A 27177-nucleotide genomic window follows, 5' to 3' on the forward strand; every position below is an offset into this window, starting at 1 on the left:
AGCCGGGCGGTGAGAATAATCTACAGGGACCCTTAGTCTGTAATTGGGCGAAATGGGCCAATCAATCTGGGGAGCAACACCTTCGCATCGGCGCGGCGACCCCACCAAAGGCGGCGGTACGTATCTTCCCTTTAACCACGCTACGGCGCTTCAACTTTAATGGCAACGCGGTTTCGAGCGTCGCGTCGAATCATGAAGACATCCAAACCTTGAGGCGACCTTCCTTCCTTTGCTCGCACCTGCGATCCTGTGTTTTTTTTTCCTTGCGGAAAATGAGCCACCCAATTTCTCTTCTTTAATTTTTGTTCTTGCCCCCTTTCAATGCTCCCTTAAGCCCGGGCGCATTATCGATACGCGCCGCATCCCACCTCAACTCTCTCCATGCCCGGCTGTCGCCAATACTCCCAGCATGGAGGAACTACCCAATGGTGCTGACGACCACCTCGTGCAGTCGCTCATCGGCTCGCCAAGCGATGCGCTCATAGGCCTTGATTCGTCCGAACCTTCCATTGACGATGCGCCGAATCTTGAGGCCCAGAGCGAAGATGCCGACGAGACGATGGCCGATCCGAGCGACGCTATCGCGATGAACGAAGAAATCCCAGAAGACCCGACAATACAAGACTCAGACGACAATTTCCCTTCATTCGAAATGGAAGATGTCGATTCATTTGTGCCAGCCGATTCAGTTGCCCCCTTCGAAACGGCGGCCATCGACTTTGAGAAGGAGGTTGAAGATCACGACCCGACCGAATACATCGCTCAAGGGTGGTTGCTCCCAATCAAGCTCGATATCGTCCTGCACCCTCTCCCGGCGGAAGAGAGAGAGAAATATGTCACGATTAGAAGCGATGTTGTGGACGAAGTTCTCGAAGAGGTGGACGGGCCTGAAGGCGAGCTGTGGTACAATGTCGAGTTCACAGACGGGAGACAGGATATCGTGAGTACAGTCGCTCTTTCCTAATCTATTCATCAACAGCTCTTTCTTTCCTGTTCTGTATCATGTTGCTCTTGCCTCTAGAGTTTTCGCTCTTGGACTATATAAGGATCACCACCCTTCGTCTTGTTACAGGTTTGCTCTCTTCCACATCATCACTCTTCACCTCACACACACCCGAACACACTCTTCTCACAATCGCAATACTTGCAAACCCTTCTTGTATACTCCCGCCTATCCTAGGAAGGTGCGAAAATTACTTGTTGTGTGTTTGTTTTAGAAGCCATCGTTGGGACGCGGCTTCTCTTCTCAGCATCACTTTGCCCTGCGTCACACTCGACTCAACATACCCATCCCCACCTCCCACCTTTGCAGGATACCAGCTAACACGCCAAAGATTCCCTTTGGAGACGTTCTTGCCTACGAGGGAGGTGAAGTTGCCCTTCAAAAGATGCAAGCTGTGGATTTCGACCGCGACAACCGCAGTACCGGCATGGCGGAGCCACGAGCAAAGAAGCGCTCTTGGTCAGATACCTTGGAAGACTCCGAGGCCGAGTTTGGGGAGGATCTAATGGAGCTTGACGAAGAAGATCTCCCGCGCCAGTCCAAGCGTCAACGAAGCTCCAGTCACCGTCCCGCTCGCTACATCACGGCCATTGATTCTGACGATGACGAAGTCTCTTCTCGCCGCTCACGACGCCAGCGCACAGTCACCAGACAGAGCACGCGCCAAAATTCACATGTCTCGCACGTCTCTGATGACGAGGATGACCAGAAACCTCGTTCATCAAAGCGAGACGCCCCGAAGGCCAGTCGGCAGCTCAGGGAGCGCACTCAGAAACAGCTCACGCTCACGAGCATGGCTTTCAAGACTGCTAGCCTTAGTCGCGATGATGACTTGGACGAACTCTCTCAAGACCCGCCTCAGCAGCAATCAGATGGTGACGATGATGACTTTATGCTGGTCACATCAGATCTCGTCTCTAAGCCCTCTCAGGGCAGGCGGAAGAAGTCCAAACGACTCAAAGTCAAAAACAAGCCCGTGGCCGAGGCGAGGTCTCGCGGCTCTTCGATAGAATTTGAGGATCGCCGTCGGTCCGGCAGATCGACAAGGAACAAGGCCAGCATGGTTGACGAAGCCCTGATGGACGAAGAGTCCTTCTACGTGGAAGATACAGCAGCAGCGAGCGCACCAAGAGTCATGAACGTCAAAGAGGTTTTCAAGCCGTTGCCCCACGACTCGCCTTTCATGACATTCCATTCCGACATATGCAGCACTTGCAACACTGGACCTGCCGCTAACAGAGGTCCACTCATCAGCTGTCAAGGCTGCTCCATGTCATTTCACAAAACCTGCATCGGGTACAGGTCAGCAAGAGACCATGTGGTCACTAAGGTCGGAGCTGATCACTTCGTCCTTCAATGCAAGTTCTGCATTGGCTTCTACAACAAGAAGGACAAGGGCGCCCCGAGGCATCACAACTGTCAGAAGTGCGGCAAGTCCGGACGCGCTTGTGCCGCATTCTCTCCCAAGAGGACCCCGAAGCAAGAAGAGAAGTTGCGTATGGAGAACGGCGGCGAGGACCCTATCGCGCCAGTGGATTCCTCTCTCATCAACAACGCCGACAATGTCTTATTCCGCTGCACCAGCTGCAAGCGTAGCTGGCACTATGAACATCTGCCGTCGTCTCAGATGGATTCGGACGTTACCGAGGTACGCGAACAGCGTCTCGCAGAGTACTCCGTGGACTGGAAATGTCATGACTGCGGTACTATATCCCACAAGATGCAGACCTTGGTGGCGTGGCGACCTGCAGACAAGAAGTCTTTTACCGAAGGAATGACCTACACCGACTTGTACGAGGACGAGAAAGAATACCTCGTTAAGTGGCAAGACTGCTCATACTTCCACTGCAGTTGGATGCCCGGAGCATGGGTTTTCCACGTTGCACCTCCAGCTATGCGTACTTCTTTTGCCAAGAAGGATGAGGGCCAGAACCTTTGTCTCAAGATGACCAAATCTGAGGCAATCCCGGAGGAATATCTTCTTCCAGACGTCATTTTTGCTGCCAAGGTCAAGAATGGGACTGGACGAGCTCGGACGCTGCAAGAAGAGATGGAACGGATTGGCAGCGTTGATAAGATTTACGTCAAATTCCAAGGTCTGGGCTACGATGAGGCCGTTTGGGACAAACCGCCAAAGCCAGAAGACGGAGAGATCTACAGCGCTTTCAAAGCTGCCTACTACGAATACCTGGCAGGCAAATACTTCGATGTCGTCTCAAACAACAAGATGAAGGAGCGCGTCAACCGATGGAAAGAGAAGAAGTTCACTGCCCTGGAAGAGCAGCCTAAAGGAATCCGCCGCGGCAATCTGATGGCCTACCAACTGGAAGGAGTCAACTGGCTGTTGTACAACTACCATGAAGACAAGAACGTCATTCTTGCAGATGAGATGGGTCTTGGAAAGACGGTGCAGGTGGTCAGTTTGATTTCCGCCCTGGCTCACGGTGAACCAAAGGTATGTTGTTCTCTGAAGTATCTGCCACAGGATGTTTTGCTGACTAGCGTAGTGCTGGCCATTTCTCGTCGTTGTCCCCAACGCTACCTGTCCCAACTGGCGTCGCGAGATCAAGCAATGGGCACCCGATCTTCGGGTTGTTACCTATCATGGCGGCAAGCAACCTCAGGAAGTGGCGTACAAATACGAACTTTTCCCGAACGGCTCATCAGACATCAAAGCGCACGTTGTGGTCATGTCTTACGATTCCGCCCAGGATGAACGTACCAAGCATCTCTTCCGCTCAGTTCAGTGGGCTGGGTTGGTCGTTGATGAAGGCCAGCGGTTGAAAAACGACAAGAGTCTTTTGTATCTGGCCTTGCGTGCGATGCGGTTTCCATTTCGACTTCTCCTCACCGGTACACCCCTACAGAACAACAAGCGAGAGCTTTTCAACTTATTGCAGTTCATCGACCCGACGCAAAACGCCGAGAGGCTGGACGAACAATACCAGGAACTGAACGCCCAGAATCTCCCTGAGCTTCACGGTCGAATCAAGCAATACTTCCTTCGAAGAACCAAAGCCCAGGTTCTGAAGTTCTTGCCTCCCATGGCACAGATCATCGTGCCTGTCTCTATGTCGATTCTGCAGGAGAAGCTGTGCAAATCGATTATCGCCAAGAGTCCCGACCTCATCAAGGCAATCTTTGCCGATGACAAGATCAACAAGAAGGAACGCGGAAGCCTGAACAACATCCTGATGCAGCTGCGCAAGTGTCTCTGTCACCCTTTTATGTACAGCGAGGCCATTGAGGAGAGAAACGTGGACCAGACGAAGCTGCAGGAGAACCTTGTCTCTGCGTCTGGTAAGCTGATGTTGCTTAATATCATGCTACCCAAACTCAAAGAGCGTGGTCACCGCGTTCTCATCTTCAGCCAATTCCTGAATCAACTGGACATCATCGAGGACTTCTTGAACGGCCTTGGCTTCCAGCACAGACGTCTTGATGGTAGCATCAACAGTCGCGAGAAGCAAAAGCATATCGACGCATTCAATGCTCCCGACTCTGAAGTTTTCGCCTTCCTTCTGTCGACCAGAGCTGGAGGAGTAGGCATCAATCTTGCCACCGCTGATACTGTGATCATCCTGGATCCCGACTTCAACCCTCACCAAGACATTCAGGCTATCTCTCGTGCTCATCGCATTGGTCAAAAGAACAAGGTGCTCTGTTTCCAGCTGATGACGAAGAACTCGGCGGAAGAAAAGATCATGCAGATCGGTCGGAAGAAGATGGCGCTCGATCATGTTTTGATCGAGTCAATGGACAATACCGAAGAGCCAGACGATCTGGAATCTATTCTCAAATTCGGAGCCTCTACTCTCTTCAGCGATAACCAAAGCGAGAAGGACATTGTTCGCTACGACGACGCGAGTGTTGACAAGCTTCTCGACCGGTCTCATATCGAACAGACCAAGACTGGCCAAGACGAGTCTGCTGAATCCACATTCTCATTTGCACGAGTTTGGGCCAACGACAAGGGCGGATTTGAGGACAACTTGGCTGAGGAGAGCGAGCCAACTGTGAACCCGAACGTGTGGGAAGAAATTCTTGCCGAACGAGAAGCCGAAGCCAAGCGTATCGCGGAGTTGAACAAGGAGGTTCTGGGCCGCGGTGGTCGCCGCCGTCAGGTAATCTAGATCAATCTTCATGTTGCTACGGCGTGCTAACTTCACTTCAGGCCATCAACTACAAGACGAACGCTGCTATCACCACTGACCTTCTCGTAGATCATAGCGGTAGTTCCGATAACGACGAGGACTTCGTTGGTGACGACGACGAACCCGATACTGACCCAGAAGACCGTGCTAGGATGGATGGCTCCAAAGGTAAAGCCAGAAAGACTGCTTCTCCTTATTCGACTCCTAAAAAGACACCTGGCAGCAAGAAACAACCAGTTAACCCGAAAACTTTGCAGAAGCGGACTCCCTCGCGCAAAACACCGAAGAAAGACACCGCGGCATCCTCCAAGACTCGTCAAGGGTCAACCCCACGAAAACAAACGCCCAAAAAGACTCCAAAAGCCTCGCCCGCCAAGGCACCCAGCCAACCTGGAAAATCAACCAAGGATCACGAAGTCACCCAGCCTCAAATCCCAACTTCGACACCCGAGGACAAGCCGGTCCAGCATATTCTACCCAGCCCTCAGCATACCCCTATGCACCACAGCCCGGAGCACACATCTTGCCTCCGGCCAAACCTGCAAGAAGGGGACGGCCCCCTAAAAATGGCGGCACCCCAGTAAAGTACGATATGGCCTGGCTTGACGATGTGAGGAGGAATCTGGCGGCACAGCCAAATACGAACACCCGAAATCACAACGGCTATAACCAGCACCAAACGGCTTCAGGATCTGGGCCGCGCCTACCAACACCCACCATCATTACAGGAGCAGACAGAGCTCGTAGACCTTCAACTGGGTTGTCCCAGATGCACCCTCATGCAGCCACGTGTGCTAACTGCGGCTTGCGACATCTTTCAAATGAATGCCCGGTCTTCACTTCAGAGATTCAGCTACGACTTGCTCTTGACAGCTTGAAGAATTGGCCGCCCGGCGCCCGGACACCTGCAGCAGAGCAGATATTGCGAGAGAAGCTACGCGCTGTAGCTACGAGGAATGGTCGCTGAGGGGGGCCACGATAATTGCTTTATGGAAGAGACAGGCCTCATGGAATAGATGGCTACAGGAAAGAATGTATTGCTAGAGGATCACATACATTCTTATTTGCATCGTCAGCGCTGATACATTTGCATAGAAGAAGGCAGGCAGATAGGCCAATAGAGAGATCATATAGCTCCCTAAACATCCTTTACACAAAGTGATTAGCTCGAAGATTACGGTCTGTTGGACTTGTTCAACCATGAAGGCACAGCTGTTTGTCACGTGGTGAGGTACAAACCAAGAATGCAGGTAACCGTATGAATGCAGCGGACCTTATTTCGCGAGCAAACGACGATGGCAACGAATCTTTCTTCCCTTCCGAGCCAGAGACTGTTTTGATAAAAGGATTTCGCGTCCAAGACATCAAACTCCCATGTCTGAGTCTTTGGCTTCTTGGTCTGGAAATCTCCTGCGTTCTGCACGCTGCAGAGGCAGTCAAAGTCGCCTTTGGTCCTGCAACTCGGCGACTCCAGAGTTGCTGATCACGGTCGACGGCAGTATAGATGAGGTAAGGTGTTAGCTTCTCCCCGTTTGCAACTCACCAGTTTCTGGACTTCCTTCCGTACCCTACCCTGATCCTTCTTCTTTCTCTGATTTTTTTTCGTAACTTCTCATTTTTCTTCCTTCTCACCCACTCAGTATGGACTCGAGCTTCAACAACTCCTCTTCCGACAAGTCTTACTCGCCTCCAGTATCGAGAACCTCCACGCGCGATACCACGCCTGATTTCGGCCCGTTCTTTTTCACGACGAACGGAATCAGTGGTATGCGGATCTGTGGTATGGAAGCTTCCAACTCTTTCCAGGCGAGGGACCACCGATACTCCGGCGAGATGCCTCCCGCCGCCTTCCGCCGTTACAACCAGCAGCAGCAGTATCACCAACACCCTCACCACTACCAGCCACAGCAGACCCCCATGAGACCGATTCCTGCCAACTCCACCGCGCCGCGCAGCCTCGATGCCCCGAACTGGCGGATGGGCATGAGTCTGGCAAGCGGTCCGGCTCAGGGCCACGGCCACTACCACACGCTGAGCTCGACCAGCGGTCCTGAATACATGGTCATGGAATCTCCCGTGGCGGAGGGCCTGGCTGCCACAGACCAAGGTCGGGACGTGGGCGTCGACACTTCGGGATTCTTCGCTTACTGCCTCGACCGTGGAAACGGTAACTACACCAGGCTCATCCCGGCCGATATGCTCCCGCCCTTGGTGGGCATCCCGGCAGTCCAGCACGGAGCTGAAGGCATGCTTGTGCTGCCCGCGCCGCGGGGTCAGGATGCCCAGAATCCGTCAGGTGGCACCATCCAGCCCGTCACGTTCAAGGTATGATGCCCCTTCGTTTCGTCGCTTTCTAGGCACCCGTTCGTTGGCGCTGAACGTCTCAGACCCCTCCACCGTCGCCGGCACCGGTCTCTGATGCTCTTCAGGTAATGCCCACAGCTTTGTGCCCCGCCATCTTCGAGTCTGAGTCACGCTGACGTTTGGTGTTACAGAAGAGAATCGATCACATCATTGCCTCGTCTCCCGTCCCGCCCAAGAAACCCAAGATCTACTGCGACAAGTGGGTTCACGAGGGCGTTTGCGCCTTCACGCAGCAAGGCTGCAAGTACAAGCATGAGATGCCGCTTGACAAGCCGACACAACACTCCCTGGGCCTGTTTCATGGCCTTCCAACGTGGTGGAAGAAGCAGCAGGCGGAGCTGCAACGGCAGCAGCAGCAGCAGCAGGAACAACAAGAAGGCAGTGGCCCCGAGGCGTTCTACGATACCCGCCAAGTGCAGCAGGAAACCTTGCCGTCGCCGATCAGGTCCGAGAAGGACCTTTCGAGTCCGGCAGGAGCATCCCAGTCATGGAGACGAATCGAGGATGTAAGGGTGCAGGGGCGTATGGACTCGATGTCGCCGGTGAAGCAGGGTGGAGGCGGGTACAAGACTTCTGTCGGTAAGTATTTCGGATATTAACTTCATGAGGATTGTTTCTGACATTTGAAGCAGATCAGAGGACCGCTTATCAGCAGCGCGTGGACTCTCCCACCTCCCCTTGCGTCTGGGGTCCCATCGGTCCTCCATCCAAACAAACCTCCGACCACACCCAGATGTACCACCAGAACATGGGACACTTCGGCGGTTCCAATCACTTCGCGATGCTGGACAACATGGGCGAGCAAGGTGCTGGATCACGGTACGGCCTTTGAAGATCCCGCCAGGAACACCTAAAAAGCAGAACAAGAGGATCAACCGGGAACGAGATATGAAGCATAATGACAGATTGGGGATATTTCAAAGAAAAATTGCTTTTGTCAGTTTGAGAGACTGTATGTATTATAGAACACATACGCCAGCAATGGAAGTTCGCAGTCACCCATCACTCACTTCCTGTTGAACTCCTTTTAAGCCCCTCCCACCGGTCCTCCTTTCCGTCCTCTACAGCCACGTAAGACTCCAGGTCTCCTTGCCGGCACGGAACGGAACGACCTGAATACCCGCGCTCTCAAAGACCTGGTTGACGGTGGCACCGCCGCGGGTGAGGCGGATGCGCTCCTTCTTCTCGTCCTCGAAGCCGCCGTAGAACTTGCGGCCGTAGTTGGCGACGAAGCCCTCGAGGGCCTCCTGGGTGACCTCCCCGTCCTTGATCTCGCCGCGGGCGACGGCCTCCTCGAGGGCGGTGAGAAGGTACTGCACGGCGTAGGGCTGGGTGAAGACGCCGGCGGCGGCCTTGGAGGGCCCCGTCTTGGAGGTGATGGGGTGCGGGGCGGAGTCGGTGCCGAGGAAGAACTTGCCGTTGCTGTTGACAACGGCGTTGAGGAGGGCGCGGCGGTCGTGGGGGAGTTTGGCGACCGGCTTGCAGAAGTTCATCTATGTGCTGATGTTAGCGACTCACTGTGTGAAAGTTGGGAAGGGTGCGGAGCAAGTGTACCGCGTCACCGACGACATCATCGATGGTAATGAAGAGGTGGTGGCTTGTCTCATTAGCATGTATCAGTGTTATCAAGCAGCGATCGAGAACTTACCAGGTGATTGTGCCAGCAACGTTGGGGCCGCTCGTGTGATGTTAGCTTGGCAATGCAGTTTAATCCCAGTGACTCCGAACTCACCAGGCCTTCACAGCCTCGACAGCTTCAGCCGTCGTGCAGTGCTCGAGGACTACGACATTAGCCCACATTCAATACTAGGAATCGATCAAGACTCACTGATTCTAAGTTTCGGGTACTTGTTGTGGAGAACCTTCAATGTGGGCAAGAACTGGTCAAGAATCAGTATGCCTCGTTTGGCTTCGGTGTTGAACTTCATGAGGCACTTACCTTGGACTCGGCGTTGAGGGTGGTGATGTCGCTGCCGGCGTGGGACGGGCACTCTCCGTGGAGGCACAGAATCAAGTCGACCTCCTCCATGGTCTTGAAGACCTCGTGGAAAGCCTCGTAGTCGACGACGCCAGCAGAGCTGTTCGTCGTGACGCCGGCGGGGTAGCTAAACAATCTCAAATTGAGTCCAATGGTCTCATGAAACCAGGGATGATATTTTCTCACCTCTTTACGGCGGCGACTCCGGCCTTCTTCGCTTCTCTAATGACTTCGGGGGTGACGTCCGGGTGGAGGTAGAGCGTCATCAAAAGCTTGACCTCATCCGGTCCGAGGGCCTCCTTGATACGCGAGGAGTAGTCCAGGGCCTTCTTCACGCTTGTGACGGGCTCCGGGCTGAGATTGGGCATGATCAGGGCGCTGGGGACGAGTTAGTTGATTTCGATCCATGAGCTGCTTCATGGTGTGGTTGTTCAGCGGCACCTTGACGCACCACCGGATCGGACAGTTGGTGCGATGAGCTGGTAGAATCATCCCGTCAGCTTCAACCCCACGGATAAATTATAGCTGAGAGAATTGATGCCGCACCTTGAGCATGTCGCCATCGCGCAGGTGGACATGGGCGTCAAAAGCCGCGGGCAACTCGACGGTGTCGGGGAGAGGCATGGTGGAGTAGTTCAGGTGTATATTCTGAGAGTTTTGTCAATGATTGGACACAGAAAAGGCGCACATTGATCCGATGCTTCATACCAATTTCGCTACTTCAAGGAGTTGTGATGAGTTCATAGAATATCTTCACTGCGTCGTTTCACTTGGATAAGGTGCTGGGTGCACTATCTCGAAATGTTTTTCGTTGGAGTATGGTGGGGGCGGGGTAAGGGGCCGGGTTCCCCAAGATTTGACTCAAGCATCAGGGTATCTCATGAGCCGCGACGAAAGTCATTTTGCGATTTGAAAACTCTTGATCTGAGTGTCTTCGTCTCCAGAGAAGTGTTCATGTTATAGTCCGATTAATCAATCCATTCCGTTCAGCCAGAAATGAGGAGATGATTGTGTTCTTACATGTGATGGTTAGTGTAGGGGTATTGCTCCACTCTAACCCGCAAGCAAATCATCGCCTTGGATTATTCACCACGTTTACCGAGGCTCAGACGCAGGATGAGTTTTCTTACAACCCGTCCAAGACTCTGAAGTTGATAAGACATAAAGAGCAACTCGCCTGCTGGGCGACATCATCTCCAAAACAAGCGATGGGAGCCTGTAGCGCATGCTACAATGGTAGCTTTCTGTCATATTACAGTCTCTATGTTGTACAGTCATCGTCTATCTGAGCGATGTGATAGTAGTCCCGGATGAAGCCGGGCTGCTCAACAACCACTTCTAAGCCAAAATGCCGACAAAAGCTACTCCAAAATGCCATGCCCGTCCTCTCCGTGATGCTTTTCCTGAAAGAATATGGTACACGTCGTACATCAAGCTCTCCTAGTCTCGTCCTGATCTCATCCACCAGACTTATTTCTTGCTGGCCTGGTCAACATCGAAAAGAGGTGGCATGAAGCCCATGCCGCCCTCCTTTCTCTCCTGCACATCCCGGTGCACGCCCACGGTTCCGTCGGCCCTCCGACTCCTTACATGCGCGCGGATCATCTCGAGGATCTCGCTGCCCTTCCACCGGACCGGCACAGGACGGTATGCAGCCTTAAAGGTGCCGATCGTGTTGGACCACTCTCCTGCGCGCGGGGGTTGGACTTGCACATCCTCGACCGTGCTGGCGCCGGCGCCCGAGTCAATGGTCTTCTTGGCGCCGTCGCCGACGCCGCGGTAAGACTCGGCAGCGTTGGTCGTGGACGAGGCGAGGATATCGGAACCGCCGGTGGTCGGGGCAGAAGCGGAGGGAGCTTCTTCTTGTGTGGCCCAGTAGTAGATATCCCAGTCGTTTTCGTCAAGGAAGAGGTCGTACTGCTGCATCTGGGCCTTGGTCATGGTGGGGAGGTTCTCGTTGGCGAAGGTCGAAAGAAGGAGATCTGATTCGAGGGTGCCACGCTTGCGGGATTGGTCTGTTGTACGTGTCTCTATATTAGACACAAGGAACGTTCACGGAGAGAGAATACACAGAAGGGGGGCTCACAGAGGAGACGGGCACGCATGGTTCGCTCATCCTCGCCAACACGACGCAATGGCTCAACGCGAAACTTGATACCCTCGAGCTCACCAACACCCAGTTCGTGGTTGACGGCCTTCTCGGTGTAGATGGGGGGCTTGTCGGCGAAGCATCTCTGGATTACGAGAGGCGCGGGCGCGACAGCCGGGCGACCGGCAGCGAGGCGGCGGGCCGCTGGACGAATGGTGCGTGCCAAGTGCGACATTGTGTGATTGTTTCTTTGCCTTTCTTCCTGGTATCCAGCAGGCGTATATTCGACAGGTAAAGTGCAGCAGTCTTGGATTGTAGGATCCGTGATTGAAGAATTTTGGAAAGCTGCGGTGCCGGGGTCTTAAGGACTTGGAGAGTTGATGTTAGTGTTGGACAGGGGGGTCGCGGCGTCATTGAATTTGTGGCACGGACCATAAAATCCCCCACCACCAGTGACCCACTCGGCTTTGCGATGAGTGCTGTTGTGGGTGCCATCAAGCTTCCGTACCCACCTTTACCTTACGAGGCTGCCTACCTTCTGGCTACCTCCGTAGCTACAATATTTCCTTGACAGCCAACTTCTGCAACCCACGCGACATTCCTGGAGACTTCTTACGTCTCTCCAGAGAACTCACGTCGACCAAAAGCAGGCGTTTTGACTCCTGCTCTCAAATCCGTCACCGCACGAGCTTGCCGCCCTCACGACATCTCAGTAACGGCAAAGCGCCCACCCGACAAGATGGACGTTACTCTGCTCTCGTTTGAGCATGAGCAGTACGCGACAGACGAGGCCTACGACAAGGCCATCAAGAGCTACATCAAAAACATCACGACACTATTCTTGAAGGAACAGTCGCAAGTTATCGTGGCCAATGCGCCACAGCTCCTCGAGGTCCGTTAGCGCTTGCCCCCGCTGTTGGTTTGGTGTTGCTAACCGCTGGTTACGGCAGGTTGTCAACCCTGCGGACCACTCGATCGCCCACCTCGCAATCCTCAACACGCTCAAGCACTGTGACGAAGCTGCCTTGCCCTTCTCTCCCGATGTCCTCCGGGAACACATTCTCAAGTTCCTGCTCTCGTTCGACCAGAGACAAATACGCTACGTGGGGGATGTCTTCTACGACCTGGTCAAGGATGTTCTGGACTGCAAATACTTCCCGGTATGCAACACACCTTGCCATGATTGATTCTTCTGAGAACTAACTCTTTTCTCCGCAGGCTCGTCAAGCCATCGATATCGTCGCTGTTGTGTTGAGACGACTTGACCCCGACTCCGCCATACTCACGAGCCTACATGTTGCCGCAGTCAAGCTAGCCTGCGAGACAGGCAACGAAGATGAAGTGCTTCCAATCATCGAGAAGCCTTGGATTTTCCTCCCTGGAATGAAGGACCAAAGCCATCCGGAGTATCTCTGCGACACAACAGCCTCGCCTGCTGCCTACATCAGCGCAAAGACACAGCTCACCCTGAAGCTTAACCGGGAGGAAGTCATGCATCACGAATACCTGGTGGCTCAGGTTTTTACGGGCAAGCGGAGATGGGCGGATGCACACCAGGCATATCAAAGAATCATCTCCTGGCCAGGACGAGAAGGAGCCACGAGCAAGATCATGACTGAGTCTCACAAGCGGTGGATCCTCACGGGCCTCCTATGCCTTGGCCAGACGCCTACACTTCCGAACAATGCCAGCGCGGCTGCCACAAAGGCCTACAACTCCCTTTCTAAGCCCTACGCGGACGTTGCTAGCCTGTTCTCCACAAGCAACGCGGAGCGTTTTAAGTCAGAGGTCGAGAAGGGCACCGAGACGTGGAACACCGACCAGACTACGACGCTTCTCAATGAGGTCGTGAAGGCGTACCAGAAGTGGCAGATTCTCGGCCTCGCCGATGTATACCATAAGATCAGCGTCTCGGAGATTCGCCAGAACACACTCAGCGCCGAGACAGCCAACAACTTGGAGACAGATCAACAGGTCGAGGAGCTCCTCCAGGATATGATCAACAGCGGAATGCTTCAGGGCGTGCTGGAGACCAGCCCCGACGGCGTGAAGTGCCTCACGTTCCTGCCCCGGGACCAGGAGATGGAGCACACGGAATTCCAAAGGAAGATCAAGGACGAAGCGCGCATCAAGAAGCTCAACGAATGGACACGTGCAAGCGACGCCCGCCTCGCCGCGTCCAAGGACTACGCCAAGCACGTAATTCGCGAGCAGAAGCGCCAGGATAAGGACGGCGCAGCCGGCGGCGGCGACTTTGGATTCGACGCGTCCATTGAGGACGAGGATCTGATGACCGGCATTCAGCACCCTTAGATTGGCAAAGGACTGCCCCCTCAGAAAAGAAAAGCTTCGGAGGAGTGAAGCTGAGATCATGTGGCGTCACGCACGCAAGCCTTACGAAGTCATGAAGGCATGAGACGGGATTATTTTGCGCGTGGAGAATCTCACAGAGGAGTAGAGATGTGATCATGTTTAAGCAGCTACCATTCCTGATGGTGGGCATCAGGACGGCGTTACGAGAATAGGTTCATTAAGGGAACGACATCACTGCCGATAAGAGGCGTTTGCTTCACCACTCGCATCACCTTGGGGGACTTGGGAAAGTAGACAAGTCGTAGCAAAAAAAATGGTATTCTCTCTGTCTGCCATTATTCTTTTTTTGGTCGAACCGAACATTGCGTTGATAATTGCATGATCACCGGTCCTTGCCTCGTAGCTCATCAAATTCTATCACCCACTTCCGACTCCTTTTGCAGGTTAAGCAGGCTAAGGAAGGTGCGCAGTAACTCCCCACATAACGTACAATACACAACTCGATCTCAAGAGCTGATTCCGAACTGCTTGATGAGGTCGGCAAGCTTTGCGCCTTCCGCCTTGAAATCGATGGGCGAGGCACTCATGACCTGGTAGCGTACCCTGAAAGAAAGTTAGTACACTATCGTAAAAGGTGACGTCTTAATCCAGTCACATACCTCTGAGACTCGCCGAAGGTGTCCATTTTCGCACGGCAACGGAAGTTGAGCTTGCGGCAGTTGGCCTCCTCGAAAGCCTGAGCCAGTTTTGTGTCGTCCTCTTCACGCAGAGCCATCAGGTCATCAGCGCTCATGCCCATGACAATCCGGCCAACATCGTCGAAGCAGCTGAGCCACAGTTGGTTGGTGTGGTCGCAGACATTGACGGACATGATGTAGCGGTACTCGGGTTTCGGGTGTGAGACATCGCACTTCTCGCAGCGCCATGTGCCGTCTCCCATGTCAGTTACCTTCTTGTTGCAGCCCTCGGACAAGCAGGCGGGGTAGGCGAAGTTGTCCTGCTTGATGTAGACAATGGTGGCCTTCAGGTTGAAGTAGTCCTGCTGTTCCATGCCCAGGTTCTCCTCCTTCACCTGCACGATAGACTTGTCCTGGTCCTTGCGGCCAGTGGCGCTGCCCATGCTGGCCATGTTGTTGTGGGTGTTGAAGGCGTCGTTGCGGCCAGAAGAGTCGTACCAGCCCTTCAGGCGGTGTGCGTCTGTGACATCAGGGTCGATGGACATGGTGCCGGAAGACAGCAAGCTCAAGCTGCGGCCACCGAAGTCGGAGACCTTGACGCCCTTGAAGGCCACGACGGATTCTGGCTTGGCATCGAAGTTCGTAGCACTCTTGCCCCAGATAGTGACGCGGACTGAGTAGTTGGTGTCATCCACGAGAGTGAGCTCTCGCTTCTCGTACGGCTTGCCAGTTGACTTGGAAACAATTTGCGACACCTCAGCAACTTCTTTGAGAATACCAATAACGTCGACGGTGGCGTCCTTCTCAACTTCCTGCAGATCTTGGATATTGCAGAAGTTGAAGCGCACCTGGGGCACGCTGCTCTGGTCCTCGGCCTTCTCGATGACGGTATCACGCTCAAACGTGAGCTCGTAATCGTTCGGCAAGTTGGTGAACTGCTTCTTGGCAAGCTGAACCTTGCAAGGGTTTGAGATGTAGTAAACGCTGCCCTCCTGGAGTAGGTCGTAGTATTGGTCGCACTGCTCGTTGAAGCCAGTCGCCTTGATCTCGCCACTTTCGTCGAGGAGGTTCACGCTGAACAGCTTTCCCTCGCCACTAGGCTTATGCCATGTCCGAATGTCAGACTTCTGGGAAACGCGGGCCTTGATGGTCCACTTGTGGGCGTAAGGCGAGAGAGACTCGATGGGGTAGATGTTGTTGCTTCCGTGTGAGCCAGAAGCTCCTCCGGCGGATCGTGTAGGTATCGACTGTTGAGGCTTGGGCTTGGCCTCTTCCTGCTTGACGCCGTAGAAGTTCTGACCACCGATAGTAGTGTTGGCAGCTGGCGGTGCCTTGGCCTCGAAGGCCTGGGGCTCGCCAATCTTGTCCGGTGTGCCGAGGCTGTCGACGACCTCGAGGCCCAAGATGATCAGGATGCTACGGAAAAGTCAGCTTTTGCATCTCTACAAGGTTAAGCGAGACGCAGCAATACATACTTCTTTCCCTTTACAGAGTTCGCCTGGTATTGCGTGATGCGCACAATGCAGTTTCTGACCAGCTTGTTGTCATGAACGACATGGTTCACTTGTGTGGCCAGCATGCACTGGACATAGTTGTTGACATCGCTCAAGACAATACGGTATCTCTCAGCACCACCCCCTGCTTGGGCAGCCAAAGGCTTGATCTGAAGGCATTGGAGAACAGGAACGGGGTATCTCGTGTTGGCGTTGTCGGGGTCGTTGAAGATGGCTCTGTAAAAAGCTATATCAGTACAGGGGAAACGGTAGGAAAGAGAAAAAGAAGATTGCTTACTCTAAGGCGCCTTTCGTGATCTTGGATTCAGCACTCATTTTGATCTCAATCGCAGTCAGGTCGTTTTTTGCAAGTCAGTAGGCTGAAATTGGGTTGAGTTGTGAGGGATGTGCAGCAAGTTCTTCGCGAGATGCGGGAGGCAAAGTACGCGTTTTCGACGCGTCCTGTTTAATGACTACACGTCCTGGGTCGATGGCGGGGTTCTTCTATTAGGTAAGCTGGTCCCTGCGCTGCTGCCTTTCAGCGATCAGTCCCGCTCACATGCCGCTGTGGAGATGGTCAGTAAGGTACCTTACTCCTGGATGAATACTTGCCTGAATAGTGACCAACAAGAGCAATAATAGTGGTAGCAGGAGACAGAGCGGTGTTCGCAATCACAAAGAAGAAGTTGCTCGTAATGAGCTGTTACAAGCAAAAGATAGCCGTGGAGGAGTGTACGTATCGCGGCAGGCAGCTTCGTTGGGTACCTTATTTCGCGGGGCAGCTCAGTGCACCAGCATCAAGCTGAGACGTCATCCCTGGTGGTGTTACGAGCTTGTGCATGTACGAATACACGTACGCCAGTACCTACTGACCGCTCCAAGGGAGACGATTTGCATGGTACTCAAGTAGTCCATGTTTATTATCGCATCGTTCAGCTAGCTCTACCTTTTCACCTCGACCACCGTTTCCTCAAACCTCTCGACTTCCATTCTCTCTCCCACAGATCCCCCCACCTTTTACCGTGCGAAGCACAGTTACCCCGAATCCCCGCCTACAAGATGACCCAAATCGACGTCGCAACGAAAGCTCCCGAGAGCGATGCGGCCGAGACTGTCGAGACCGTCCCTGAGCCCGTGACGCAATCAACCTCTGCCGCCGACACTCCGGCACAGTCTACCAGCCCAACGACTACGACGGGAGGGGCTGGAGAGCACAGCGAGCACTGCGTGACGGATCGACCGACCCGTAAGTGCGCCCCGCGCGCCTGACTTCGATGCGCAATACTGATTCAAAGCAGCCGCTGGCCAGTCTGCGAGCGGCGAGATCATCAAGATCAACGATGTCGATGTGAGTTATTCCCCAACGTCGCGAGCTTTCGCGCGCGCTGCGCCATAGACCACAGGCTGAACAACCCCGCGCAGGTCTACGTATCAAAGCCCGCCGACTACCCCCATGCGCCCTCCCGACTCCTCCTCATGTTGACCGGCGGCACGGGTCTCAAGTCGACGAACAACCAGATCCAGGCCGACAAGTTCGCCAGCGAGGGCTTCGTGGTGGTCATGCCCGACCTGTTCAACGGCGACGCCGCGCCCAACTCGTCGACGATCGACGACACCGAAGACACTGGCTCGTTCCTGGACACCTTCAAGCTCAAGATCGTCGAGACGGCCAAGAGTTTCCAGATTGACATGTGGCTGGCGCGCCAAACGGAGGAGAAGGTCCTGCCCATCCTCTACAAGGTCGTCGACGGCTGCAAGGAGAAGTTCAGCGATGCGATCAAAGCCGGCGACGGCATCTACGCTGTTGGCTACTGCATTGGTGGACGATACATCTTGCACCTTGGATCTGACAGGAGTGTGCCGACGGGCAGTCAAGGACAGGCGGCTGATGCCGAAGCCGGTGAAGTCAAGAAGGGTCCTTTCATCAAGGTCGGCGCGATTGCTCACGGCGCATCTGTTGTTCCCGATGACTTCAACGGTATCAAAGTACCTATCTCCCTTGTTTGTGTCGAGAACGACCCCCTCTTCCCGGAGGAGGTTCGTACGCATGGCGAGGATGTCATGTCGAAGGCAAACTTGGAGCACGAAGTCCAAGTCTATCCCGGCGTGCCTCACGGTAAGTCTCCGCTCCCACTTAATGGTGGTGTCTTTTCAGAGCTGATAGTAGCATAGGTTTCGCTGTTGTTGGCGACTATCAGGATGCATCGATCAAGGAGGCCCAGATCACTGCATACGAGCAAATGCTGAAGTGGCTCAAGGAGCACTAAGGAGTCAATACGGAACGAATGCTTCGATTGTTTTAGCCCATGCTTCTCTTACGATGGTCAATTTCATGACCTATGATGTACAAGGTTCTTCGGGTGAACCACTCTACCAGCTCAGGGGGTATCCAATATAACATAACTTCCAGTTCCCATATTACACGCTAGAAACCCTGAACGCCGAATGTCACAGGTGCTCTCCTCGCCATCCTCGTCGCCGTCGCTCTAAGCCACCCTCTCGGGCGTGTTCGTCTTGCGAACTGATAAAACCATCAGACACAGTCAAGTGTAGTCAGACGGGCGAGAAGCCGACCGACGGACGCGGGGCTAGGCCGGGGTGCACTCGCCGCCATAGACTTGTTGCTTGAGAATCCTTACTATACTTTCAAGTCCGCGTCACTCGCAAAGCTCGAGTGACCGTGGCTCGTGGTAGGCGTCGTAAGGCTGCTGGACTCGCCCTTTCCAGGTGCCGTAGTGGCGTTGGGCGAGTTGACGGCGACCCTCAACTCGAGTGAGCGTTCGTGGAGTGCGCGCTGCGACGCTGGGTTGCTGGCGCCAGTTCCTTGCGTCAAGTTTGTGGTGATATCTCTGAACTGGCGAGTGCCCTCTCGCAGAAGTTGTCGAGCGTTGGGCATGCACGACACCACCACGCCAGTGCAGAGCTCAATACAGGACCATATGATGGTACCGCGCGCGTCAGCTAATGGGCAGTCAGCAAACAATGGTGTTCCAAGCATTTGTTGTCTTTGACTCACCAGTAGCATTCGACGAAGTTGCAAAGTACACTAGGCTATGGACGCGGATGATGCTCACAACAGTGAGGCTGTTTCCGAGTCAGCTTTATTCAGTGAGCAAAGCAAAGAGATCGACTCACAAGATACCGACGCAGAACATGGCCATAATTCCAAGCTTCTTCCGCAGCTTGAGGTTGAGCTTGTACAGCTGCGTAAGCGGCAGAACAAGCATCCATACGTCGAGGGCGATGTTCATTCCCCCATGAGCCAGACCCAGCTTGTTCAGGTCGAGCACGACGCCGCGGGGGTCCTTGTCGCGCCAACCCTCCCAGATAAGCCAGGTCGGCTGCCTCTGGACGAAGCTGAGGACGATGAAGATGAAGCCCACGAAGAGGTCGTACGCGAGCGTGACCCAGACCGCGATCCTGAACTTCGTGTCGGGGAAGATCCTGAGGAAGAAGTAGAGGATGGAGGCTTTTATAACGGCCAGAATGAAGATGTAGTGCGTTTGGACGGCCAGCAAGAGCTATTTGATGTGAGTTCACGTGTTTATGGAATAGGGGAGGCCGTGGTTGCTGACTCTGAGAAAGGAAGTGATCTGGTTCTCGTTGAGAACCCAGATATCTAGACCTAATCCTTGAGGAATCACTGAAAGTATTTGTCAGTTACTATTACGATGAAAGCAACATCAAGAATGTACTCACTGTATTGAATCATGACGATAAACGGAATCAGAAAGGCCTGGCGCCAAGTCAGCGACACACCCAGTCCAGAAAGAGTCGACAAGAACCTACATAAGCGACAGTCATCAAAGTGTCGTCAATCCTCCACGGAGAGAACCTAAGAACTTTCACCGCGAGTCGACACGCGAAGAAGAAAGTCGCGACCGTGAACATGCCGAGACTGGTCGCCCGGGCTTCATTACGATAGTCCGCCTCGGGAAGCCCGCACGACGTCCTCGTGATGTTGAGGAAAGCTGCGTAACCTCGTCAGCAATCAACCCTCACGACATTCGCAGGTTCACTCTGAAACTCACACAGCGACTCAACGACAGTACATGCCTGCTGCACGCAAGCGCCAACCACATTGTTGAACCCTTGATCAACACACAGCTGCGCCTGCGTCTTGCTGGCATAGTCAGGCTGGGCCAGCGCCTGGCCAAAGCACTTGATCTATCAAATCGTTAGCATCATCGGGGAATCGAGATTCGCAATCGCAAAAAAGAACAGAGCTTAATCCTTGACCGGAAAGTGAACAAGCAGCTTTGGGAATACTAACGGCGCATGGCGGGGCATCTGCAAGGGACTGGGCCGCTGTGAGGCTCAACAGGCTCAGCAGGCCGACGAGGATACACAGTCGAAGAGTCAACATTTTGAGTCCCTTCTGACAGCGAACACACACAACGAGAAGTCAGGATACCCTGCCGGTGGGAGGACGGGCCAGGTTCAGGTTTTGTTTTTCCCCTCGTCATATTAGTGTGTGTGTCTTCCCGCATATGACGGACGGATCGAACTTCCCCGGAAAACAACAAATCGCCTCCCAGACACTACACTATTTTCTCCCTCCCCCCTTACCTCCCGTCGTGTGTTTCGATCTGCGAATGACGACGGCGGGACGACTGCGACAACACAAAGATTTAGGCACGCTGGATTCCCATAGTGCCAGGGCCTAAGGCTCGATGAGTCGCTAGCGGCGTCGACCGTGCCTTTCCGCTTCGCCAGTCCGGGGGTCTAGAGCGGGAATTCTGCGATTTAGCAGGGTTCGATTAGAGGATTTGGGGGGCACTCAAGCTTAGGTATGCTGATGAGCAAATTCAACAGCTGTCGATTCGTGTGGACAGAGAAAGAAATAAGGGGTGGGTTGTTCTTCGCCACGTCGACGGATGATGTCTTGCCTCGCGCCGTATCCCGCCCGCAAGCAGTCCAGAAACAGACTGAGACATCATGACAAGACAACTGCCGGAATTCGAGAATGAAGCTTGACTCGTCTTGGACGGAGTGATAGCCGCGAGCGTCAAGCCAAGACTGTAAGCGGCTTGACGGCTAGGCCAGCCACCGCAAGCCCGCAGGATGCTTCCTCGGGCCCGACCATGAGGTTTACCGGTGATGGGGGACGTTTTTCAATGAAACGAAACGCCATGAAATGTGATACTGCGTAATGTGTGGAAGTTGTCATGAGAAGCCACACGGGAAGCCTTGTCTTTGTTTTCCTCGCTGGTAGCTCAGGGGCACTTGAAGACGCATCACAATACCCTCTTGTGGCTGCAATGTGACAGCCCCCGAACGAACGGTTCAGCGGGTCCGGTCGAAATCTACTCAGGTCCGCTCCCCCGGGCAAATGCCGCGGGACACAACTATCAACAACGGTGCATCAAATCGAAGAAAGTGACAGGTATTGGCGTTCTACTGGACGTTTGGGGCTAGCAACGGCCCGGTAACCTACGAGACGGTGCAAATGATCTTGCCCGAGTTCTTGTTCGCCTCCAACAGCTCGTGAGCCTTCTGGATCTCCTCCCACGGAAGCACCGTATCGATAACGACCTTCAGCTTGCCCGTCTTGAAGTGCGGCACGTACTCCTCCAGCCGGTCCCGCAGCTTGCCCTGGTACTCGACGTCCCGGCTGCGCAGCGTGCTGCCCTCGAGCCTGATGCGCTTGTAGAGCAGGGGGCCGATGTTGGCGTTTTCGACCTGCGCGCCGCCAAGGAGGCCCAGCAGCACGATGTGGGCGTCGCGCGCGGCCACGTCGAGGTTATTCTGGAAGTAGGTGCCGCCGACAAAGTCCACGATGAGATCCACGCCCTGGCCGCCCGTCGCCTCCTTGATCTTCTCGGCCCAGTCCTCCTCCTTGTAGTTGAAGGCCGCCGTGGCGCCGATCTCGTTGACGACGAAGTCGCACTTCTCCTTGGAGCCGGCCGTCGCGTAGACGGCGGAGGCGCCGGCGTCCTTGGACAGCTGGATGCCGGCGATGGAGACGCCGGATGCGCCGGCGTGCCAGAGGACGGACTTTCCTTTTGAGAACTCGCCTACGAGGAAGAGGGCTTGGGTGGCGGTTATCCAGGTCTGTCGCAATGTTAGAGACGAATGCACTATCGGATATGCCATTGAAAGAGGGTGACAGCAGCCGAAGTCACTGCAAAATGTTTCTCACCTCTGGGATGCCGGCGGCCTGTTCCCATGACAGGAAGTCGGGCTTGTGCAGCAGCATCTTGCTGTTGACGGCAATGTACTCGGCATACGCGCCGCCGTACGCCAGACCAAAGACCTCGTCGCCGACTTTGAAGCTGCTGTGGTCGCCGTCACCGAACGACTCGATCGTGCCGCTGAACTCGACCCCGAGCGTCTTGGGCGCCTGGGGCGGGAGCGGGTACATGCCCAGACGCTGAATCTGGTCCATGCGGTTGATACCGAAGGCCTTGATCTTGACGAGAGCCTCACCGCTCCCCGGTGCCGGCTTCGGCGTGTCCGGGTTGATGAAGAGGTTCTCTTTCGGACCCTTTCCGTCCTTGATGTCTGACGGATTTGTAAGCCTGTGAAGGCCTTGGTTTCGAGATGGGATTGCTTACCGACTGCTCTCATTTTTGAAGCCATTTTCGTATCGTGATCACGGCACTATAATAGGTTGAAGGTGAAAGTCAGAAACGGCGTCTGTTTTGCTGGAGATTTTTGAAATGCGGAAGGTCTTCATAAAGATACCTATTGTGAAGCCGATCCCTGTTCCCCTCAATGACGTTCCGTTCCGTTCACTTCCACTGACTAATCCATTCGGGGCCGCTAAACCTATGTGGCCCCGTAGCGCACCCGGCGATCAACCCCCGATATTTCCGTCCCGTCCCCGCCAACTTGCGGGCGGCCCCTCCGACCCAAAACGGCAGTGGTCGATCGCCATCCAGCCCTATCTGAGGTGCTGTGCTCAACCAGGGCAAAGCATCCACAATTCGTACCAGCTGGAGTAAACCCGACAGGCCACGGAGGCAAGAACAGTCGTGGTGTGTTACCTTTGGAGCACTTCTGTTGGTCCGACCATGTCAATTAATGACGGTCCTTGATGCTTATCTCGCCAATCGAGTGTCCTTGTGAAGCTGGGCTTGCCGCGAAGTGCATGGATATTCCGATCAGTCGATCTCCCTGGTGTAGGCATGCCTCGACCCTGCTGTCTCCGAGAACCGCTGGCGGATATCCCTCTGGCCACCTCATTCTTCCTTCTTCTCGGATCACCTAAATATCGTTAACCTCGATAGAAAAGCTCGTGGGTGGGAAGAACGAAGTTAGTCTCTTATGGCCGGAGGACAAGTTTTGTCACACCAGCATTGACCAGCGGCATTGCTGTCAGCTGATGCATTCCAAAGACTCAAGAACTCTTCAGCGAGACCGAACATAACTGCTCGAGTAGGTACTGAAATTTCATCCAACGCTGGTTGGAGGCAGCCACCGCCATGTGCGCATGACTGGGCGTGGAAGAAGGCCGTCTTGACACTTGCCATCTGCAGTATGTTGCGTGGAATAGAACGGTCTCTAAAGCTTGGGAGCCACTGGCTTTGAAGATGTCTGGAGGAAATTGGCAGAGCTGCCCAATTTTGCGCGATAGTTGAAACTTCCTGTGATTTTGGGCAACGGCGAGCTGTGAAATGCTCCCTCGTACTTCGTAATTGGTGTTGTCGTAATGCTGGATTGGGCTTCTTCCACAAAATCCATCAACCGAGGCACCCATATAATGGCCTGGTCGATGAAGTACCCTGCAAAAACGCAGGTTCTGGGCCATGGGAAGAGAACAATGTCAATTTCGGCAGGTCGGAGTCTGTTGCCTCGTTCCGGGGACGGGACAACCAGTGGAGTCGCTAAGAAACCACGCGAGAGGCGTGGAAATGTTGACAGATGGAAACCAGGGAAATGGTGATAAGAGGCGTCAATAACTCCTACCAAAACCGGATGACGCGACCAGCTGTGGATTCGGGCGCGTCTTTATGCCTGGTCAGCGAGGTCATTTCGGACCGTTACACTCCTAAGTCCCAAAGCAGAAGGGATAGCAAAGGAGCTGCAGGATGGATGCTGCAGGTACCACTCCCGAATCCCATATCATCTGGTGTGCGACATGCAAACTGACGACCTAAAGAGAGCAGGAACGGGAACAGGAACAAGAGACTGAGAAGGAGGGGTGGAAGGATGACGATCAGTCAATAGTGCTTCTTGAGTCGTCCAAGGTCTGTGTGATGTGGAAATTAGATGTTGAGGCGGGAAGAAAATGGTGGCAGCCCATTTTGCTGCACTGACCACCACTACGAATGCAGGCCGCCGGGGCAGGCGACCCGCAAAGGCAATCTGAACCGGCGGCGTTTATTGTTCAAGTCGAATCGCTTCTCAGACTCGTATGCCGGAGGAATTAAGGTCGCTCACATGGACTGAGAGCTTCACGTCTAGGCCGAGCCAGGGCGGGTATGCCGCCTCCCGAGTCGCCAGCGGCTCAACCGGGTATTGCATCCATCTGACAACCTATTCGAACCATCGCCAATGGTCGGCACCTTGATTGTGTCTCTAATAATTCTTTATCCGTCTCTTGGCTGTGCCGTAGGATGTACTCAACGAAATGGGTGTAGTCCTATGGGAAGATCAGTAGGTTTCGATTTTCCATACGAAGAGGATGGCCAACCCTGCGTAGGAGAAGCCGTCTCCGTGTATGCCTCCATTGGGACGAGGAACGGGCACAACGGGCTTCTTTTCAGGACCGATGATGCCGTTGGAGATTCAGCTGAAGTCCGGAGGCGGGTGCCCGCTGTTCCTACCGTACAACGTGGTAGTAGATCTCGATATCGATTGTAGCGAGGGCTGATCAACGAGATTTACTCCGAGCGATAAACATCCGTATTCTGGTATCCGCTCTTGATCTCCGCCGGACGCAAGGACGTCAATCAAATTGTTGGCTCTAGAATAGAAATAAGGACCCGGCGAGCGGCGAGCGATGGTCGACTCGTCTTCGATGGCAAGGGAAATCAAAAACAAAGGGCCTCCGGGGTCGGGCGGGGAGTTCGGGGACCGTTACACCTGCTCCCCTGCGTCGATGAGACGCTGACATGTGCGGGAAAACCTGGAGAGACCAGGCCTGCTGGCAGGGGACGAGATGCACCTTCTCGCTTCAGGGTGGCCGTCCAATGTTTTGGCACCAAATAGTCATACAGATGTGGTGTTCGTCCCGTGTTTGAGTCTGACCGCAGGGCTCTCGGACGAACCGGGTCTAAACACGGAGTTTTCGTCTGAATACAGACTCGGTCGGTATTCCAGACGGTGCTTGGCCCTTCCATGGAGGTTCTGGGTCGACTGTGCTGGCCTTGGAAGATCTTGGAAGACTTTCCTGGGCTCTGAAGGAGCTGCCAAATCCTTCAGAGAAAGATTCGGCCAAGGGTACGGCTCTCAGCGAACTGGATCACCCAAGACGTGGCAGACAGTTGGCATTGGCTTGAACGGGCATGAATGCTCGATAGGGAAGACTGGAGGTCAAGTGGGATATTGGGAAATTGACGCAAGAGAAGTAGCAGACCTGGGCAGGCTTGGTAGGTACCTTACGCCCCTGACCCTGACTCGGCTGCGGCATATTATTCCGGCTGGGTGACAGGCTGGAGAACCGTTTTCTAATAGCAGCGAGCACTTTGCTCTGATCAGACAAGTATTCCACCTGATTCTTGCATCTAAACCAATCACAACTATTCTTTTCAATTCCCCTGAGCTGATTACCCTGTCGCCGCCTTACGCCTTGCTCTCTCTTTTCCCATGTTCTGCTCATATGACAGCTTCTGCAACCTGTAGTTGCAACTGCGACTGTATTGTCCGTCGCGCCAACATGAACCCCTCATCTGTCCTTCTTGCGCACAGCAGGACCACTGCGACTGTACAGCGCAGCTGAGCAACATAAAAAACAGCAGCCCTATCTACCGTATCTTAGGGACGAGATAGTCTGATCAACGGTTTCAAGCCATGCGAGCACACAAAGCTCGAGGCGCCTTGCTTGCCGCTGCCGCAAGACACTAACACGCGTACCTGTCTACCGGTATCGTGCCGGACGGATACATCGGGCTAAGGATGCAAGCCGCGGCGTTCGATAAGGTCGTTTCCAGCCGCCACGACGTGTCTTGTTCCCGGAGACTTGTACTATGTAGCCAGCTACCATAGTCCACTATTCGTACAATAGTTTCGGTCTCTTTATTTTTGGCCTCTCTCGGCCAAGCCCGCGGCGTGGAATAGTGCACAGCTCCCCCGGCCCATCTCCGCCTCAACTTTGAGCGCTGGAATTTTATCGACGGGCTACGATGCATGGTACCTGCATTAGTGCAATGTCTGGTACCTGATTCGCGCGACTCCTCACTGCTCATGACGCAGACCAGTCAGCCGTCAGCAGCGGCTGCAGAAGGTCGGGAAGCGCAGCTGTTGTCACTGAATGATGATAGGGCCTTTGACCAACACGCCGGGCGCATCCAGGGCCAAGCATCGTGAGCCACGAATAGTAAGACAGGGAAGAGGGCAGCGTCCTGCAGTCAAATCAAAGATACGAATGGACAAGCTGACGGACGAGAGGGCGGTCTGGAATCTCGGATCACGGCTGCACGTCAAGCAAACAACCCCCGCCGTCAAACAGGCATGTCGGCTCAAGAACAGTTGGACAGTGACAACGAACCGGAGCCGGCATGTCAGGACGAGCATTGGCATTGCGTACGTCCATTGGCAGTCTCCTTCACTTGTGGATGGATGGATGGGATGGACGATGGATGATTCATCCCCACCGAAATTAACCAAGCTTACCTTACCTTTGACTCGGATCAACTCATCTCGCTCAACCGACCTCCTTGCAGATTCGGGTTGGTTTCAATGGTTCGCGAGCCGGGCTGTACTGGAACCAAGGCCCGATTCCCAGGAGAAGGCAAAGGCGATACTGCGCAAACGAAGCACGCACCGGACAAAGCAAGCGCTTGCCCTCTGCTGATGCCGTGTTTATCACATCCCGATTCCGAGTGGCGCGCAGTGTGCAAGCAGAGTCGATTGGCAAATGGCAAATGATTCTCAAGTCTCAATTCTCACTCTCTCTCTCTTCATGGTCCCTCCCCTTTCCATGCATGTCCTACACCCACT

At 54.2% G+C, this 27177-nt stretch overlaps 9 protein-coding genes across 9 annotated transcripts; 4 read left to right on the top strand and 5 right to left on the bottom strand.

Annotated features, from left to right (window-relative positions):
- Positions 1–409: 409 nt before the first annotated feature.
- On the top strand, positions 410–5741 carry CkaCkLH20_00066 (uncharacterized protein; the record flags this gene model as incomplete). The annotated part of the gene is made up of 4 exons (XM_038882786.1): positions 410–940; positions 1335–3458; positions 3511–5127; positions 5178–5741. 4 exons carry the CDS (start codon positions 410–412, stop codon positions 5739–5741), a joined length of 4836 nt encoding a protein of 1611 aa, XP_038751491.1.
- A 1057-nt stretch (positions 5742–6798) lies between these two features.
- Positions 6799–8353, top strand: CkaCkLH20_00067 (c-x8-c-x5-c-x3-h type zinc finger protein; the record flags this gene model as incomplete). Its single annotated transcript, XM_038882787.1, has 4 exons — positions 6799–7482; positions 7545–7586; positions 7653–8100; positions 8154–8353. The coding sequence occupies 4 exons, from the start codon at positions 6799–6801 to the stop codon at positions 8351–8353; spliced, it is 1374 nt and encodes a 457-aa protein (XP_038751492.1).
- A 229-nt stretch (positions 8354–8582) lies between these two features.
- CkaCkLH20_00068 (dihydroorotase) lies at positions 8583–10123 on the bottom strand (the record flags this gene model as incomplete). The annotated part of the gene is made up of 9 exons (XM_038882788.1): positions 8583–9014; positions 9076–9118; positions 9170–9199; positions 9254–9302; positions 9350–9401; positions 9461–9626; positions 9686–9877; positions 9941–9978; positions 10046–10123. The coding sequence occupies 9 exons, from the start codon at positions 10121–10123 to the stop codon at positions 8583–8585; spliced, it is 1080 nt and encodes a 359-aa protein (XP_038751493.1).
- An 846-nt stretch (positions 10124–10969) lies between these two features.
- On the bottom strand, positions 10970–11823 carry CkaCkLH20_00069 (uncharacterized protein; the record flags this gene model as incomplete). Its single annotated transcript, XM_038882789.1, has 2 exons — positions 10970–11514; positions 11586–11823. The coding sequence occupies 2 exons, from the start codon at positions 11821–11823 to the stop codon at positions 10970–10972; spliced, it is 783 nt and encodes a 260-aa protein (XP_038751494.1).
- A 504-nt stretch (positions 11824–12327) lies between these two features.
- CkaCkLH20_00070 (putative COP9 signalosome complex subunit 3) lies at positions 12328–13901 on the top strand (the record flags this gene model as incomplete). Its single annotated transcript, XM_038882790.1, has 3 exons — positions 12328–12480; positions 12539–12748; positions 12807–13901. The coding sequence occupies 3 exons, from the start codon at positions 12328–12330 to the stop codon at positions 13899–13901; spliced, it is 1458 nt and encodes a 485-aa protein (XP_038751495.1).
- Positions 13902–14407: 506 nt separating this feature from the next.
- Positions 14408–16407, bottom strand: CkaCkLH20_00071 (replication factor-a protein 1; the record flags this gene model as incomplete). Its single annotated transcript, XM_038882791.1, has 4 exons — positions 14408–14504; positions 14561–15994; positions 16054–16308; positions 16370–16407. 4 exons carry the CDS (start codon positions 16405–16407, stop codon positions 14408–14410), a joined length of 1824 nt encoding a protein of 607 aa, XP_038751496.1.
- Positions 16408–17130: 723 nt separating this feature from the next.
- Positions 17131–18338, top strand: CkaCkLH20_00072 (dienelactone hydrolase; the record flags this gene model as incomplete). The annotated part of the gene is made up of 4 exons (XM_038882792.1): positions 17131–17317; positions 17370–17419; positions 17494–18187; positions 18244–18338. 4 exons carry the CDS (start codon positions 17131–17133, stop codon positions 18336–18338), a joined length of 1026 nt encoding a protein of 341 aa, XP_038751497.1.
- Positions 18339–18709: 371 nt separating this feature from the next.
- CkaCkLH20_00073 (CFEM domain-containing protein) lies at positions 18710–20437 on the bottom strand (the record flags this gene model as incomplete). Its single annotated transcript, XM_038882793.1, has 8 exons — positions 18710–19032; positions 19088–19155; positions 19207–19592; positions 19647–19714; positions 19771–19807; positions 19861–20042; positions 20103–20238; positions 20345–20437. 8 exons carry the CDS (start codon positions 20435–20437, stop codon positions 18710–18712), a joined length of 1293 nt encoding a protein of 430 aa, XP_038751498.1.
- Positions 20438–21504: 1067 nt separating this feature from the next.
- CkaCkLH20_00074 (zinc-binding dehydrogenase) lies at positions 21505–22653 on the bottom strand (the record flags this gene model as incomplete). Its single annotated transcript, XM_038882794.1, has 3 exons — positions 21505–22125; positions 22214–22575; positions 22629–22653. The coding sequence occupies 3 exons, from the start codon at positions 22651–22653 to the stop codon at positions 21505–21507; spliced, it is 1008 nt and encodes a 335-aa protein (XP_038751499.1).
- Between the last annotated feature and the right edge of the window lie 4524 nt (positions 22654–27177).

This window comes from Colletotrichum karsti (assembly GCF_011947395.1).
Source record: "Colletotrichum karsti strain CkLH20 chromosome Unknown Scaffold1, whole genome shotgun sequence".
Classification (NCBI taxonomy): Eukaryota; Fungi; Ascomycota; class Sordariomycetes; order Glomerellales; family Glomerellaceae; genus Colletotrichum; species Colletotrichum karsti.